Below are 20,139 nucleotides of genomic sequence, written 5' to 3' on the forward strand. Positions count from 1 at the left end.
ATGAAACTGAAGAGGTTCCTCAAGTTTCAAGAGTGTTGAGATTGTTGAAAGTTTCAAGAGTCGTCAACTTTCTGCGCCAAATCTTCAGTAATGACAGAAGGTCATCCATTCTGTTCCTCATCTTGAACATTCTGGCGGCCATCTTTAAAAGCTCCAACCTATTTTCGTACCATTCCATTGCTCATAATGTTTTCTCCTACACTTCACTGATATGATGATGAATTTCAGCTGCTTTCATGTCTTTAGCACTAAGAAAACAAATCACACCATGTATTTCACAGTTGGTGGGATTCTCAATCAGTGAAGGCATTTTAAATACTCACAAACAAACGTAAACACAGTTGAATATTTCCATAATGGTATCTGTGGCTTGCCAACAGAAGCAGGTGTGCTTGCCAACAGTGCACATGTGGGGAATGCCGACTGCAGCGTAGCAGCGGCAAAATTTCAAACAGTATTTACTTTAAAAACATGCCTCGTATGTTGCACACATTTTCTATACTATTAGATTAAACTATAATGCCATCAGCAATTGTTATGCCTGACAATAAAACAGTTTGGAGATTTCAACAAGGTTTTGAATATTAAATTCTTAATTTGGAACGACGCTCCCAAACATTTTTAATATACAATGGATATGAAGAGAAAAAGGCTTTGATTTCAACTTGCTTAATTTTTTATAATGTTTCAAACTTCTCAATCTACAACTAACTCCTTGTTCTTCTGCCCTAACTCTGAAATGCCTGGATCAGCTTTTCTGATTTTCCTTTTCTCTTGAAATGCACTCAATTCTTCCCTTGATACTTATCATAGCACATTGTATAATGTAACAACTAAAGTGCTATTTGCTATCAAATTCTACCACCTTTCTAACTAATAGCTGAGATACCAATATATATTGTGGCTGAAATGAACTTAATTCTTTAAGCGCCCTTCATATTTGATAATCTGTTTCATTTTCAAAATTCAGAAATAAATTTTTCTAACAACTGGAAAGAAGTCACCACCACAATGGTTGCAATAGTCACAGTCACAAATTTCTTATATTCCATCCTCTCGAATAATTATTCATGAATCTCAACCTAACTTTAAACATATAAAAATACTCTTTACCTACACATTTTAACACTTAAACAGTAATTTTTTTATATTCCTCATCTTATGTACCTTTACCAATAAAATGATGTGCTTAAATATAAAAACATCATGGAAATAATTTTTTTACGTTAGAATAAAAATCCACAAAAATTATAGGTCCTTATTTTTAAAATAATGTATGGAATTGAATTCAAAAGTATCCATCTAATTTCTTTTTTAAATGCAAAGCTCTTTTTAATGTCTAGAAGCCACCAATGAATACTTTCTAAAACATTTAGTTTCTTTTTGAACAGGCCTTACATGCATGTATTTCTTATGAAAACCTAAATAAGCATAATCCATTTCATAAGGACAAATTGCGTTTTTGGTAATTTTTAAAATTTAAATTATTATCCTGAAATATGTTACAGATAAATAAAAACTAATAATTTAGAAATCAGGTAATTAATAAATGAAAATTTATTAATTTTGTTTAATTTATCACTGAAAAGGAAAATACAAATTAATAACTTCAGGATGTAGATCCTCACAAATAATAAAAGAAAACAAATGAGATTAAAATGAATGTAATAGAAAAAAATCTAAAATGAAGATAATATTGGATCTCTTGCTCTTCAATTTAAGTTAATTATATTTTTAACAACTAGAAAAATTCCAAGGAAACAATAAAAAATGTTACTCATGAAATTTATAGATATGTAATTATGAATTTGTCAGAATTCATAGTCAATAGTTATTTCTTAAACTTAGTAAAATATTTTATTTAAAATTATTCATAATTATATTTATAATAGAATAATTAATTTTAGCAGTTTCTTTAAAAGGTACTTTATTAAATAGAGAAATTTATTATTTTAATATAAAACACTTGATATAAAATCATTAGCAGTTTTGTTTAACTGCTTAACAATTTAAATTGTTCAACTACTTCATCACTAATGAAAAAAGTAGGCTGAATCCCTTCTTGTTTTCTACATGTAAAAAGTTGCAACATAGGCCATTTACTAGGTTGTCTTGGCAAGAAGCACGATGTATAACCTGCTGCTATCTCACCATAGGACTGAAGTATTTTATTTCAGTATTTAAATAGAGATTTGCAAGTAATTTAAAGTAAAGGATATTGACTTCGTAATTTAACATATGCACCTACTGCTTTTTATAACACAATTAAGTAGTGTGAAAAACTGAACAATTTGAAATAATTACTTAACAACTCAAGGTAAATGAAAGAGATAAGCATTAATTAATAAATCCAGAACTTGTGTGTCTAATGATAAATTTAGTTAGCATTTGATCTAAAAATCATCTTCGCCTTAGAATGTTCTATTTTAAAAACTATTAAAAATAAAAATTTGTATTTGTAAAAAGAAATAAAAAAATATTTAAATTATTATGTACGTAAGTAATAAATACTGTTCTGAAATCCATCTCCAATTTTAAAAATAATAACTATCTTTAAATTTGACAACTCTTTTCTGACTACTTTAAAAGCATTTCTATTCACTTTTTCCAACAGATAATTTAATCCTGAATAATAAGCATTCAGTAATAAAAGCATTCTGTATAACCATATTATATATATATATACTGTATTAGATAAATTCTATGAATAAATCTTAAAAATATTAATTTCACTACAATATATACATAGTTTTTAGGAAATCAATATCAGTAATTGTAAATACTTTAATTTCAATTCTCTGTTTAAATACTCCAAAAATAATATGTATCTCAGCTCTACTAATACATCCCATATAACAATAGAATCAATAGATTTTATATACTATTGCTCAGTGGACACTGCAATAAAGGATTAACTAACCCTTCAGCCTGGATCTCTGCAACTTTTCTACAATTATAAACGATTCATCCAAAACAGTGTATTGTTTAGTGAATTGAGAATACTGACTTTTTTGTAGGAACCTTACTATGCAGTAATAATCAGCTGCTAGCACAGCATGGATTTATCAAGGAAGCATTCCCATTTTTTTGGAGAAATATGTTTTTAATTATTTTGATATCACTAATAACTTTGGCCATTTTTTTATGCGGGAAAATAAAAATGTAGGTCTTCTGCTGAAGTAATACATAAATAAATTGAGTTGGGAAATATCAAAATTCTCCCTTATGGAATATGTTTGTTTATAGTTAAAAAATGACAATAAGTAATATCAGTACAAAAGTCAATAAAAAACCATCAGAAGAGTCAAACAAATCACAAGAGTATGACTGCCTGAGAACACACAAGTATACATAGTACAGTAAAATATTAAAAAAAAATAACTGAATCAATGGATTTGTAGAAAAGCACACATAGGGTCATCAAAGAAGAGTTATAATACAAATTTATGAATACATCAGACAATTAGACAAAAACTCTTTACATAAAACATTACTATATTTGCTTCAGATGAATATTTACATAACGGAAAAGCATAATAAAAGTGGCAACAAGGAAAAACGACCAAATGACACTTTTATTAGTTTGGAGTGAAATATTAAACGAGAATTTGGTAAAATTAACTGGTTTAAGAGAAAATAAGTACTCACATATTTTTTTTTTTTTAGCCAGTAGAGAAGTTTACCATTGCCCACTTTAATTAAACAACAAATTTCCTACCCTGTGATAAAATGTTACAAATAATTTTTCAATTTATTTTATGTAAAACACAGATATCACATCAATATGCTTTTCAAAAAAAAATATTAGATGATATTTCCCTAAAAATTATGATTTATGAAAAATAAAAAAAATAAATATAAATTAAATAAATAAACTGACAAAAAAGAAAAGGATAATATTAATTCAACAACATTATATAACAAATTTAGGTTTGAGTATTGAAATTTGTGATGAAATATCCTTTTAATTCTACATACAATAAAGTACTGTAAATCACCCATCAAACATTAACATCTACAGAAAAAATTTATGAGATAAAGCATTAATAATTTTTAGGTCATGGCAACAAAATAACAACATTAAAGAACACTGCATATAAATTCAGGAGAATTATACCAGTTACTGTATAAAATTGAAAAATTCTGATTGTGAAAAAATTTATACACTTGAGGATCTTGAGAGTGAATAAGAATGTACATTTAGTCTAACTTTATGAACAAGTGGTCTAGAAATTGGTCAGAAACCTTATGACAACCTTTGGCATGATACCAAAATACTATATTTATCTGACCAAAACATCCCCAGTAGACTGAGCTAGAAAGATTTTTCTCATTCTTCAGCTTTAATCCATGGCAACTAAAATTTAAAACACAATTATCAAATATAAACATCAAACAATCAATAGCCGATTTAAAAGAAATAAAACAAGAATATGATCAGGCCTCAAAAAGAATGATAACTATATGTAAAATGTTACAATACTTATCAGTGAGAACTAACATGGAACATTAGCCCTTGCTGATGAGCATTATAGGAGTACTTCACAGTAAACCTATATAAAAATACATATAAGTACAATAAAAGAATAGAAAATAATAATCAATTTCAATTATTTATTTTGCAGCAATTCATCAATTTGCATGTGTGCTGGCCTATCAATGGAAGAAGGCAACATAACATTATGAACCTTGATATATATATATATATATATGCTGGTTTTAAATTTAGCACAACTAAATTAGATTTCTTGAGTAAGCAGTAAATAAAAGTGTAATTAAAATTTTGTTATTTTTCTTAGAAAGTCAGCAAATAATTTAACAAATCTCTTCAAACCTTTATCAGTAAAAAGAAAAAGAAAAGTTACGGTACTATAATTATATTGAGTGCATTACAAATGCAATCTGTTTTAATTAAGAAAAGAGAAATATTTCAATATACTTAAAAGCAAAACAAAGTAAATATTCAGAAAACCCTAACTTTGATACCATACACCATCTAGAATTGAAAGCTTGAACTAAAATAATAATTGGGTAAAAATTTGAAAATTCAGACATGATAAAACTGAAAATAAAAGAGAAAGTTACCATTTTATATAAGTGTATTTTGTTTCATAGTAAAATGTATTACAAAATTAAATTTCATTAACAGACAAACAATCAGCACAGTTCATTAAAAAATACTATTTTAGCGTCTTTAGTGCCTGATAAATATGAATTTACTCTTATTGGGGGAAAACAGTACTATTTAAGAAATAAAAAATAAAGATTGTACAATAATTAGGAATATAGATTATCTGCATCATAAAGTGTGGATGATTATTTTTATATAAAGTAATATAGAACAGCTGGAGAATGGTAACTTAATACTCTTTGACATTACCACAGAAGAGAGAAATGACCTACCTTACTACTGTTATTTTAATGCAATTGGAAATCTCATCTGTGCAATAAGGGAAACAAAAAATAAATAAAAAATAAACGTTTATAAGAAAATACTTTACTTCTCAATTGTTTTTTACAATATATACATGACTAATTACAATAATTACTTTAGAATATTGTTAAGATTGTGTCAGAAAAGAAATTTGAGTCCTAAAAAATAAATATACTTAATATCTGAAAGTTAGTGGGTGTTAGTAATTTCTATTAAATTTAACATGTTTATAAATTGTCAAAAATATTCCCAAATGGAACTGGCTTTTAGTTAATCATTAAATTAAAATAATTATTTAAAAGAAGTATCCCGACTCAAATCAAACAAATAATAGAAGTAAATCAAAGCTACTTGTAAATAAAATTCCAAGAAAAATGTTTTTAATATATTTAACTAGCTATTAAACTATTTCAACACAAAATAAAATTACAGTGTTGTCATAATCAACAAATATTCTGGAATTTCCAAAGCTGATTTAGAGAATGAAAAATTTTTTAATTTTTATAATACATGAAAATTGTTTAAATTAAACAGTCCCTTACACCAAAATTGTATGATAAAATTACCAAAATAGTTACAACACTCCTTATAACTGTATAAAATAATTTAAATTTACTGATAAATAATGTATTAAAACATTATCAGTTCCACAAACAAATTTATTTATGAAATAAACATACAAAAATTTTACAATACAATTTCATATTTTAACTTCGATATTATTAAAAAATCACAGCTTTATTAAAAATTTAATTTTTAGTCATATGAAGTAAATTATATCTCTTTCACTGTCCCTAGACTGAAAGTTGATGAGAGGTATGAGTTACATATAAACAAAGCAGAACAAAAATGAACATCAGAAAATAAATTGTTTGGTTCAGAAGTTTATACATTAAATATATCTTTCCATTATTTATATTACTCAAACTACTACTTTAATAACTAATAATAATTTTCTTATTACAAAATACCTCTTAATATTTTTCATTTTTCAAAAAAATATAGGAAATTTCAAAATGTCTGCTAAGAAAAAATACAAAATGAAATTTATAAAATACAAGATAAGTAAATGTTAATTTAATCAGTTTTTCTACGAGAATACATAATTTAAAACTGAAGTAATCAGAAATACTTCTGAATTAAATTTATAAAAAAATATTGTAATAAGTAAAGGGATTAAAAATATTGTTAAATATTTCACATTAATCCATTTGAAATAATTAACAGAACTCTTAACAGGATAAGCAACAGAAAAATCATATAATTTATTTATGAAATTTTAAAATCAATACACTAAACACATTTAAAAATGCACCAAATGAGAAAAAACTGATCTCATAATATGAGATTTAATACTATTTCAAGTTAAAATTAATTAAATAGAAGAGGAAATAGAAATTCTCAATTTGTTAATAAAATTAAGATCTGTAATGAAAAAAAAAAAAAACACCAGAAGAAAAATGTAAAAAATAAAAATTAAAAAACATGTACCAAAATAATAAATGAAATGTAAACAGAAATAATTAGATGACATGATCATGATGAGAATCTTACTGAATCGACTCCTATGAGTGAAAGGGTGACTTTGCCTGCAAGAATTACAGAAGCATCGTTATTTTCTTCATCAGGAGGTAATTTTTGTACCTCTGATTGACTGACCAATAGGTGTGACTGCAAAGGAAGGGATCCTTCAAGGAATATCTCCTGCGCTGGTTCTGTAGGGATGGTTGGACCAACAGGAGGTTGAACAGGAGCGGGAACAGGTGTGGGAGGTCGGCTCCAACGCTGACCCCCTTCACAGCTCTCTGTCATTTCCATACCAACTACCTGAACAATCGCCCCTTTAGTTTCTTTATCATTGTCAGTATCTACCTGATCAATAGCAGCACAAGATTCTGCTCCTCCTTCCTTTTCTGGTTCAGGTTCCTAAAAATAATTAAAAACACTATTTAGCAAAAGAATATATAAATAAAATAAGAAATATATAAGTGAAAAAAAAAGTATCATTTAAAATTATTATTATAAACAGATTAATAACATACTTTCTACTTAATTCTCTCTTTTACTCAGATTTATTTTACAGTTCAACATAAAAGATACCATAAGATCTATATTTAAATTAACAGATTTATATTTTAAAGATCAAATGATTTTCTTAATTAAAAAAATATTACAAACAAATGAAAATGAAAAAGTATTTTATTTTCTTGAACAACTTTACCTACAATCTTATTCATTTGATCTTTCTTAAAATATCACAAAATTATGTGATTTAATGTTTAAAATAAATTTTTTGTTTTTAAAAATTAAACTTAAAGGCATATAAAGAAAGCTCTAAATATAAACTACTTACATAAACTTATTCATATAAATTTAATTTACATGGATTAAATTTGTATGAATTATAAGAGATACATGTTTGATACATTCTCTAATTTTTTAAGTAATGGTACATAAAATAAAGTAACTTTTTTTCTACGGAATGTAGAAATTAGAAGAAAATTATTATGAAGGTGAAATACAAACTATACAGAAAGGGGATGAAAGGATAATAGATTGAAGGAAAATAATAATGATAAAAAATTAGCAAATGTAACTAAGAGAAAATGATGAAAAACAGGACTCTGAAGAACTGGATATTAATATTCTTCATAGCAGTAAATGAATGGTTTATTAAGGGAAGATACATACAAAGGAATCATTAAAGAAAAGCAAGAATACTGGAAAATAAAAGAAAAGTAAGGCCTGCATCTGTCAAGGGACAGAGCAAACAGCATATTTTAATATATTAATATAAAGCTACATAATATTGAGAATTATCATTTGGTTATAGTTAAATGCCTCCCCCCCCACAAAAAAAAAGAAAACACATACATATATGTATACATAATAAATATATATATATATATATATATATTGAACAATGTATGTATGTATATATGAATTCAGATACAATAATTTTTTGAACTGAAGTAATAAAGGTAATTTTTAACTATTTTTTATAATTGATTATCTATTAATAATTTTTATATGCTCTCGGTTCAATCTTTAGTAAACTGAAATCAAGTGACCGACTTAAGAATACAGGTTAAATATTTACAATTACATAACAGTATCATTTCCTCAAAATGAGTTCACAATTCATTCTTCTCATAGCCACACCATACCAATAAACACACAGATTAACTGCTGGCATTATGATTGCTTTTTATTTTTACTTCTTTGAAAAGTATAAGAATTAAATTCTAATTTAATGATTTTTTTTTGATCAAATTATTTTTTCCCTTTGTTACTACTATATGATATTCATATAATTATGTTTTTGATAATCTAGGATTGTATCATTCTTTGCCAAAGCTATGTACACCAAACCAGCTAAAAAAAATACATTAAATATTTGAAAAATATACATATATAAGTAAACATTTTAATTTCAATTTTAATAAACATCAAACTAATATATTAGAACAAGTACAGATTCTGGCGGTTGCATAATTTAATAAAATATAATATTTTACCCTAAAAAGTTGCAATAGAATTGTCAAATAATCAAGTACAATGACTAAAAACCAATTGCGGCAAATAAATTTTGAAAAACTAGTTTTTATTATTTTAATAATCACTAATGATTTCAATATTAAAATTCGGAGGAACACCCAACAGCTGTTATTATTTCCTTACTTATAATGATCATTACATCAATAAAAACACATTTTGGTAAAGAAATATTAACTAATTAATTTGAACAACCAAATATTATATACATTAACTGTACAACCTAAATAACACTAATTTAAATAGGATAGCTACAATACTATATTTAATATTGTAATCTAATTTAATATTAAGTTAAACAAAACAGTACCATCAGTATTGATTGTTATAGATATCAGGGTTTTTTTTAAATTATTAATCAGTTTGGTTCATAGGTCAAAAACTATAGAGAAAGTTCCTGACAATAATCAATCAATATGGATGGTCATATATAGAAAAGTTGATAAAAGTAAAGTTAACACAATTATAAAGAAAAGAATTGCACAACTGTATATAATGAAAGACACTTCAAAAACAATAAAAGGATGCAGTACAAAATACACAAATAACCTTTACTCTGTAGAAAATATAAGTATAAAACAAGACATGCTGAATAACTAAGATAGTTATTACAATAATCACACTAATTTGAAACAGCTTTTATTCATTCAGGCAATGGGCTCACATACAAACATTAAAACATTCACATACTTTAGGATAAAAACAGCATGCCTTAAAGAAGCAACAACTGACATCATTATTAAAAACACATATTCACATTACATTGCAATTACAAACGTACATAAATTATTGTAATTAAATTATTTAACAAGAACATAATAATACAAGGCCATTTAATAATAATAATTACATCATCATCAAAAAATTATTTGTTTACTTCATTTTTTAAAATTTGGCAACAGTTTAAAATACGTTTGAGGTTGTCTGTAATGAAATTAACCCTTATTATTTTTACTTTAAAACTGAATTTTATATTTTAATAATGTCTACAATTTTGGTGTCCTGTTGATAAACGATCTTGGAAGACCAGTTGAAGTACTAACTTTCAGATGTATAGCACCAAATTGATGAAGATGAAAAATAACAAGCAAGTAACTGCTGATGAAATACTAACAATAGACTGAATAAATTGGTACAAGTCATTTTATCAATAAAAATTTGTAAAAATGGTATTATTAATTTTGATTATGTGGTATAGAAATGCTCATCATATTAATTCCTTTTGTCCATCCAGAAACCCCATTCCATTTGACACCTGAAGAACATAAGATCTGTTGATAGCTACAAAAATTTAGGCTTCATTTTGAAAGCCAAGAGGTTCTTTAAATGAATGGTCTCTTACTAATATGCATACAGAGTGATTCCAAATTGCACAGGAATCTCTCATAAAATGATTTTACAGCTGAAAAAAAAAATTTCATATAATCATAGGTCAGAAAACGGTTTGTTAGCAAAACATTTAGCTCTGCTTTCTGGTCCCATAGTGAAACTAAACCATACTAAAATACATGAGGTAAATTTGTTTTTTCTTTAGCTCTGGAACCACCATAAGGTATTACTTCAGAGGATGAATGAGAATGATATGTATGAATGTAAATCAAGTGAGTTGGGGTAAACTTAGTGCTTTATGGTTTTTGATCTAAGAAATTGAATAAACGTGGTCCCAAACCTCTATCTCACTTACATCTTAAGGACAATGGGTAAAACATGAAAACGTTTTTTCAGATAATATACATTTTTAGGTCTGGAATAAAATAACTTCATTAAAAATAAAAAAAAAACTAATAATTTGTTAAAAACAAATAAAAAATTCTAGTTAATATTCTAGAGAATTTAATTCTGAGAAAAATGATGTAAATATTGTCTATTAAAATTAAACACAAATTTGAGAAGTTTAATTTTAATAAAAAAAATACACAAACTGGATCGGAAGGTTGATACAATTTTAAACAGAACATTTTACATACAATGCTAAAAATTATAAAAATAAATCTGAAAGACATTCTAAAACATAATTTTTTCATAGGTTGGCAATAACAGCTCATCAACAATTAAGTTTAATGTCTAGCATTTGAATTTCGATTTGAGTGGTGTTTGTGTTGTTATTGTTTGGTCATTCACAATGGGTGATACCACAAATTTGTTTTCATTTGGAAAGTTGATTGACATGAAGTTAATTTATGGTAGAGTAAATGAAAATGGATTGGCTGCTGTGCATGAATATCGGGAAAATTATCCAGATTGTGAAATATTTGAAGCTTTGGAGAGACTTTGGCGAGTTTGAAAAACAGGTATGCTTAAACCACAACGATTCGATCCTGGTTGTGAATGTTTTGTGAGAAATGCCAATGCTGAAAAAACAATCTGGAATGCGGTTCAATTATTTCTCACCTCAAGCACCAGAAGTTGTCACATCGCTTTCATGTTTCGCAATCAAGTGTGTGGCAAATGTTATGGGAGCAAACAATTATGCCCATTGCATACAACACGTGTGCAAGAGTTATTACCACCTAATTTTGGTAAATGTATGAAATTCTGTCGATGCTTAATTAGAAAATGAAAACAACATTCTGATTTCGTTAGTAATATTCTAATTACTGATGAATTCTGTTCTAAAAGAAATGGATTGTAAATTATCTAAACACTCACACTTGGGCAGAAGAAAATCCCCATGAGACTGCTACAAGTCATTTCCAACGTGCTTTTTCATTTAATGTGTGGTGTGATCTTCTTGGTGATAATCTCATAGGCCCTTTTTTCTTACTGCAAAGGCTCAATGGAGGACAGTTCTTGCAATTTTGCAAAAAATCTGATGAACTCTTGGAAGATATTCCACTTATAGATAGAGTACAGATGTGGTTTTTCAATGGCAGTACACCTGCTCACTACTGTCGTGATGTGATGAATAGTTTAGTAAGCAGTGAATAGTCAAAATGGACCAATAAAATTGTCATCTTGATTTCCCGATCTCACACCACCAGACTTTTCCTTTGGAGTAGGATGAAGTTGTTAGTCTATTCCGCTCGTATTGGCACACAAAAAGAATTGAGACATCATATAATACAAGCTGGAGCTACTATTAGGAATAATAATGATGCTATTAGAGGTACCTGGTTAGCACAGATTCACAGAGCAGAACTATGCATTGAACAGGATGGTGGCCACACTGATCTAACTGCTTTGAAGAAATATTTGCAGCTTTATTAAGTAACCATTTTGATATATAATAATTTTTTGGAAAAACCAAAAAGTATTTAATTTTTTTTTTGTTAAATCTATTTTTCATTATTTTTTTCTTTTACTGATAAGTTGTCAATTTGTTTTCCATTTATATTGTGTTGTTCAAACATTAACGAAAATTGCTCTGTTTAACATCATACCACTTTTCCAATCCAGTTTGTGTGTTTTGTTTGTAATAAAGTTGAACTTCCCAAATTTGTGTTTAATTTTAATTGACATTATTTACATCAATTTTCTCAGAATTAAACTCTCTAAAAAAGTTAACTAGAAATTTTTATTTGTTTACTGGTAAATTAACAATGTTATTACTCCAAACCTAAAAAAGTGAATTTTCTGACAGAACCTTTTCATGTTTTACCTAAAACCTAAGTGAGACAGAGGTCTGGGAATACTTTTAATCAATTTCTTAGATCAAAAACTATAAAGATGCATCAAATTTACTGCTTGATGTGTACCCCAAAAACTTTAATAAGTTAAACTTTAAAAAGTTTAATTTCACAGACGGAGCATAAAGCAGGGCTAAATGTTTCATAATTTGAAATTTGCTAATGAAAGTTTTCTGACCTATGTTTATATGAAACTTTTTTCTTATTTTTGGGTATAGAATCATCTATCAAGACATTGCTGTGCAATTTGGAATCATACTGTATCCCTGGTATATCAAGCAATGTACTATTGTTTGAAGATCACATCATTATTACTGATTCTCATATACTTCAGAAGTCTAAATAAACTTTGTCAGTTGAATGAAATCAAAAGGGTATACCCATATGTACTATTATGGGATCCTACATCATAAATTGGTCTCCCCATGGTTTTATAGAAAAGAAAGCTTGCTAATGTATTGTTTCTTTGTTACTTGATGTGAGGGTATATTAACAGTCCTGAGTTGTTTAAGCTGATCCACTTTAATCTTCCAACCCAACCAACCCAACAAGACAAAGGCATCTGTTTCACACCTTTTCAGTTTTCATGTAATGAAGAATCAGTCTGTCCATAATACAGTTTGTCTTGTGGCTGGGCTTTGAGTTTTGGTACAGAACTGAATCAGTGTGGTAATTTATTCTGTTTATCACACTTTTTTTATGAAAAATAATTTTTTCGGAAAATTTATTAGTATATTAATTAATTTGTTTTTACAATCAAATACTATGGTTCAATTTATATTACTTTTGGTAGTGGTTAATTATTATTAAGGTTTATACAATGTTACAATTTTTATGTTGGATAATTTACATTGTTTTTTTTTTTTATTTTAGGTAAATACAACTGTTTATTATGTTAAATGCATTGCTTTGCTGTAAATAAGTAAATTAAATAAACTATGGTGAATTCTTTACTATAATTAATTCTTTTAAGAGGTTTGATGAAAAGATGGGACAAGGAAATAATTTTAATGGGAGGTCACATTCAGAAATACTTAAATTTAACTATTTTGAAATAAATCATAGCCACCATATGATAGGTTGTGTCAATTATCAAATGACCACAATGTTTTTGATTACAAAAAAAAACCATCTCATCTGAAAACTGAATTATAAGTATTATTAATGTTATAAAACAAATGCAATGAATTCAGTTAATAAAGTGATTTTGTAATTTATCATCAATAAATCTGTTCACATTAAAGATGAGTTATCTACAAGAAATATCAGAAGCTGCATACTTAACTAACTTCAAGCCCTGTCCATATTGTAAGTAGAATCTAAAATTGAATTATTGTGCATCGTAACGTTTGGTGATAGAACATTTTGTGAAAACTATAGTCATCTGTGTGCAATAAATTTTCAGGTATGACTTTGTAACATCTAAAGTAGTACTTTGAAAAAGTTTCTTAACTATTCAACTCTTTCTTTGAAAGATTTAGTTAATAGCTAATTTATAGCTTTTGTTCCCTTGAATGATCAAAGTTTATTAAGATTTAACATGTATTAAATTGCAGTTTTAAATTGTATTAAGTTTATAAATTGTAAGTTTGCATTAAGTTTTAAATTGCAGTGCATACTTAACTTATCGGGTGATGCGTTTTGTTTAGATTAGAAGGTTAAGTGTATGCAATGGTAGGTATTAGGAAGGTAGGCCAATTGCTTGTAATTATAAAATTAATTATTCAAGTACTAGGTTTTCAGATGAAAATAGATTGTTCAAATCTTTAAATTTCCAGCTGTTGTTTTCTCTCCACTTAGTCATTTGCCTTATTTTAATAGAGTATAAAACAACTGGCTCATCCTGATACATAAAATTTTCCTTTCAAATTTTATTTTAGTTTACAATTTAAAATACATCATCTATCATGGAAAAGATATCTGGGAGCTGGGTATATTATCCTACCAAATAATAGTTCACAATTTTTTCCCACAAAATTTATAGTGATCAACTCTATTTAATTAAAATGTTTATTATCCAGTTATGAATATGACTGATGTACAACTAACTATTTCACCAATATATTTTAAATAGATCTCAGAATAACTACTAAACAATGCATAAACAATACCGAACACTATTAATTACCTCATATAACTATTTTTGTTTCTACTCTCAATTTTATGAGATTTTCTCAATATGGAAGAGGTTTGGCAGGCATTTTATGATCAACTGCACTTCTTAACCAACTTATGAGGATGAGAGTAGCATGTAGAGTAAATGAATGCTCACATTCACTTTGTAATCATGCCCAATATTTTTTGCATCATTATTTACATTGGTGAATTAACATAATCAACCCCAGGAAGTACTGATTATGTTCAGATATGCAGCCTGGAGATACAGGTTCAATTGCCAGAAAGGTTAGTGAATACACACTTTAGACACAGTTTAAATGTATTTAGAATAAGGCTATATATCATACTTATGATTCCTTCAATACATTTAAAAAATAAAATACATCCTTTTATAGATCAAAATGGCATCTTCAGGCCAAGCAGACAAAAAAGAATAAAATCTTTCATTCATGCAGTTGAAATGGATACAATAAGGGTTGTTTAGTTCAAGCTAACAAGGCAGCAGGTTCAACTTAAGTCTTACTCTTTTATTTTTAAACGATTTTGCACATTAATTCAATCTCCAAATACAGCAATATGTAAGTTCAATCAAGATCATTGGAAAATATTTACAAAACAGACTGTACAACTTCAGAGATATATAAACCAAAGTGTGTACAATTTAATAAAAGTTTTTTTTTAAATTAATTTTTATTTAAATGCACTATGTACAAGAAAATACAACACTTAACACTGACTACATTATTTATAAGATAATTCATACAGTTAAGCATATAAACTGGTAACTAATTGAAAAGCAAAAAGATAAAGAAAATAATAAAGACTTTATATACTTCCAAAATAGCACTTATTCGACATTACATAGAACTTACTAATTAAAACAATATGGGCATATAAAAATCACAATACAATTTACAAAAGAAAATCTTTCACTACAAGATATTATTACTTTCAAACATTACATAATATGAATATCAGGAAAAAAAGAAAAATTAAAATGATTGAAATGATTTATTATCATATAACGGGGATTATTTTTTACATAAAAAGCTGATTAGGTTAAATTTGCAATATCTATTGTTTTATGCATATGTAATTAAATTATTTACAGCACACACAAATTGTTTTATCTTTAAAGATTATAGTTATGAAATATATTAATGTATAAAAAATAAACAATTATATAGAAACAGCAATAACTTCCTTTTTAAAAATCAAAGGCATTTGATTAGTGGCGTAATAATTTAGGGAAGCAATAATAACTGCTACAAGGTAAAAAAAAAAATAAATAAATGAGTATTGTTTATTAACAATAGAGTGTATACAATTTGAACACTCAGGTTAGATTATTTCATGCAAAGGTAAAATATACCTCAGCCTGAACCAGGCTTTCCAATGGTTCCTGTTTTGATAAAATGTCTCTGTTGACTTCTGCGACAAGACCTGAGATTGCCGTCACGACTGAGGACAGTAACAAATGACCAAATATATTTTATCAGCAAAATTATGCTGAAATCTATTTAATTCATTGATTTAAACATTTACATATAATTAGATAACATTTTATTTTAATTTATTTTATACATGTATTTTTAGTAATTATGATTTCACATCGCTTATATTAGTTTAAAAATAAATTAAAACATCATGATTCGATCTGAATACTTTTTTGTAATACAAATTTTTCAAAATTACTCTTACTACAACTTTCACATCAGCTGTGAAAACTGCCGATAGATTGTAGGTTTTTTCATACCAATTAAACGGTCTATAACATTTTACTTTAAGATGGCTTTGTTGATTATAGCAACAATAGAATAATTAAGGACGTTGTAATATAATTATATCTTTAAAACTTTACTTTTGTCAGTTCAAAAAAAAAAAAACAATGTTTCTGACAAGAGAAGGAGGCATAATATATGAAGAATTACCTAATTTTACTGCTAAAGACATATAAAAGAGTGAGACGGTTGGCATAAGTCTGAATATTAACCTCTACATCTTTTTTCATCAGCAGAGAAAAAGTATCCAAGGCAATTGGGTTGATTCCAAAATCACCTTATTAGTTTAAAAGTTATAACGAATCTGTGCTAGTTCAATGATGGCAGTCTTAATCTTGACTTCACCCAGGTGTTATATTGTGCTCAATTTAATAGTTAATTCTCCTTCATTGAATTATTTTCTTTTGTTTCAAAGGATTCTTCAAATTTCAGTCTACACAGACTCTATCCACAATATACATCAAAGAACTGTGATATATAAATTCAAATACCATTTCAAAATATTGTTCATATTCATCATTTTACACTTTGGCATTCTTATTCATCTCTTTCAGTAAAAATTATTTTATTTTTTTAAAATTCCACTGAGTAATAATGAATGAAATTATGTGGTTAGTGGTGCCGGCCTCCATGACACGAGTGGTATCGTCTCGGCCTTTCATCTGGAGGTCTCAGTTCGAATCCCAATCAGACATGGCATTTCCACACGCAACAAAAATTTTCATTCATCTCATCCTCCAAAGTAATACCTAACAGTGTCCAGGAGGTTAAAAAAAAGAAAAAGTGATTAGTGGCAACAAAATAAAAACAGGAAAACTTTAATAAACAAAGGGATATCTTTAAGAAAAATTCTAGTATCACATGAAAGTGAAATTATCAGTAATCAGAGAGAAATAAGAAAATATACTTAATATACTTAAAGAAATATATCCCTGAAAAAGTTTCTGGTTCACATTTGGGATGAAGGAAAATTTGAGGTGTAGAAATACTAATAAAATATAATTAAAAAGAAAAAAATTAATTTCAATAAGAAAAACCATAATACACTAAAATTTAATTTTTTTAAATTCCTAAATTTTTTAATTTTCTACAAAAATTGTCTGATTTTAAAGGAACTCAATATGTTTGTGAAATTGATTTTGATATATGACCATCTCTCTCTCTGTTTGTGATCACAATATACTGAACAAAAATTCTGTTGTAAAGCATCAATTCTAAAAATACTTTAAAATTGACAATAATTACTCTTAAATGGGAAAATAGATTAACTTAAATTAATAAATACAATAAAAACTTAACCTACATTTCTACCAGCTGCTTCAAAACTGGCACCAAATATCTCCCATCTACAGAACCACAGCTTATTGATATGCATAGTAAGTTTAAAAAGACTTTCATACAAAACAAAGACAGAAAACGAATCATAACTATTTAATCTATTTTGACATTAATTTCCTTGCTTTGTCATGAATAACAAAGCGAGGTGTTTTAGTAAATAATTTACGTCAGTTTCCTTTTAGTAGTGATAAATAACATATAAGTCAATTAAAAAAATAATAAATAAACAAAACTTTTACAATTGCCATTATTTATATCTTTCATTCATAATTAAATTTATAATTATTATTTATGACTCCTTTTTAAAATGTAGGCAACAGCTATAAAGCTACACAACACTTTACTCAAATTCCACCCTCCACAATAGTTCCTAAATCATGCTAAATAAACAAACATTTCATCATATAAAACATTATCAAATAATAAAACACACTTTATAAAAAAAAATTTTAAAAATAATAAAAGAAACAAAGCACTTCTATAAAAGACAGGGGAGAAAAACAGAGCAGTAAATACATGTACAATATCGTATAAGGCTCAACTAAAATAATAGAAACCCATGCAAAGGGTTCAAAATTGTCAAATAGTAATAAACCTTCTGTAAGAATTCAGAATTCTGTGGATTTGAAACAAGTTTAACGATCCTTTCCATCGCTGCTTCTGTCTCAGCCAGCCGTCGTCGTAGCTGGTCCAATTCAATGTCCTCTGAAATGTCCCATAAATGGGCCAAACAACTCTCAGTGGATTCAAAATGATACAATTAATAAAATATACAAGAGATTACTCAGAAGTCTATTTAAATATAGAATGTGAAAAACTTATAAATCTTCATTATTTGAAAACAAAGAATTTAAAAATGTAAAACTGAATAAAAACATACGTTAAATTCAAGAAAATATGACAAAGAGTTGTAAACAGAAAAGAAATGGTGAAAATAAAATAACTTATTGGAATATGATAGCAGTAATAACAGATAGCAATGATTACACAAGCGATAATAATCAGCATGTAAGGTAGACTTCCTTATTTATCAGCTGTGCATTACCAAATGTCTTACCAATGTTCTAAATCATAATAAATCAGTGAATGAAATTACCGTAGTGCTGATGAACTAATTCATTTGCTGTGTTGAAGAACCCAACAAAGGCTAATAAATGATTATATCCTAAGCTTCATCTCAATTACTCGCTGATAAGCACAAACTGGTATTGTGCTGTAGCATATAATATTATATACAAAAGATAAAATTATAAGTGTAAATTTGATTAATGATACTGCAGCATATATATAAAAAAAAGAACAGGTACTATTGTAAATGGATATAATCCAGTTGAAAAAAAATTACTAATGAACAATTCTATTACATATTTCTAATTACATCTAAATTCATCTATTATACCTAATAATAATAATTCTAACATACTTGCAAATTAACTCTGGTTGAGAAGATATTACTCACTAAATTCATATAATCTGTCACTTGTACAACGCTAACACTCTGCTTAGTCAACATGCTTTTATTAAGCAATCAATTTCAAGAAACCAAAATTACAAGCCGTAAAATATTAAAACATTTTACATGGAAATCATGGGTTCCAATCCAGAGCAAATCAGTTTTTTTTTTTAATTTACTTATGCAGGAAACTCTTTTCCCAAAAACTTTCAAGAATTGTTAATTTTAGCTAGGTAAGGAGCACATCTGCCATGTATAAGCTAATGAAACCTGAATTGTAAACTACAACATCCATACAATACTTTCATAGGAACATTTATTTATCCTGATAATACACACATATACATCATCCCATTTTACATTAAAAAACATAAATTAATGACAATGCTCCAATTAAAGTTTCATATGTTCTGCTATTATGTTGTTTATATCAATGTATATGCCGTCCTTAAAATAATGTACCCAAATGTAAATAAAGAGAGATTAAACATGACTCAACCATCACATTGGGAACTAACTTATAAAGATATTAAAGGAGTTCTATTTTTAATAAATTAACAAATCAGGATTTTGAAATCTGGGACAAAACCTGAAAGTAAAAGATGCAATAAAATGAGCAATCACAAAGGAGTGTTTCTAAAATGACTAAGAAAAATCTATTTACAGCTTTTGTTATGTAATGAAGAAGCATTGCATATTTTAACAGACTAATAAAGAACAGAAGTCTAAAATAGAAAAACTGGTCAAAAATACTTAAGATGAACTATGAATTTTACAAGAAGTTATGAAAAATAGAAAGGCAAGAAAATGAAAATTAATTTTTAAAAAAATCAG

General features: G+C 27.0%; 1 protein-coding gene across 6 annotated transcripts in view; it reads right to left on the reverse strand.

Moving 5' to 3' along the window:
* The window catches only part of LOC142321589 (uncharacterized), a 74,473-nt gene that overhangs the window by 20,799 nt on the left and 33,535 nt on the right, over nucleotides 1-20,139 (reverse strand). Inside the window, exons 6-7 of one of the 6 annotated variants that reach the window (XM_075359806.1) lie at nucleotides 18,448-18,557; nucleotides 7,307-7,360 (exon numbers count right to left, since the gene is read on the reverse strand). In XM_075359806.1, the coding sequence (XP_075215921.1) occupies nucleotides 7,307-7,360; nucleotides 18,448-18,557 (164 nt within the window). Of the gene's footprint in view, nucleotides 1-6,988; nucleotides 7,361-16,105; nucleotides 16,195-18,447; nucleotides 18,558-20,139 lie in introns of all 6 variants that reach the window. The other 5 variants (XM_075359805.1, XM_075359804.1, XM_075359807.1 and 2 more) reach the window with 5 other exon arrangements.

The sequence above is a fragment of the Lycorma delicatula genome, chromosome 3, assembly GCF_047948215.1.
Source record: "Lycorma delicatula isolate Av1 chromosome 3, ASM4794821v1, whole genome shotgun sequence".
Taxonomy (NCBI): Eukaryota; Metazoa; Arthropoda; class Insecta; order Hemiptera; family Fulgoridae; genus Lycorma; species Lycorma delicatula.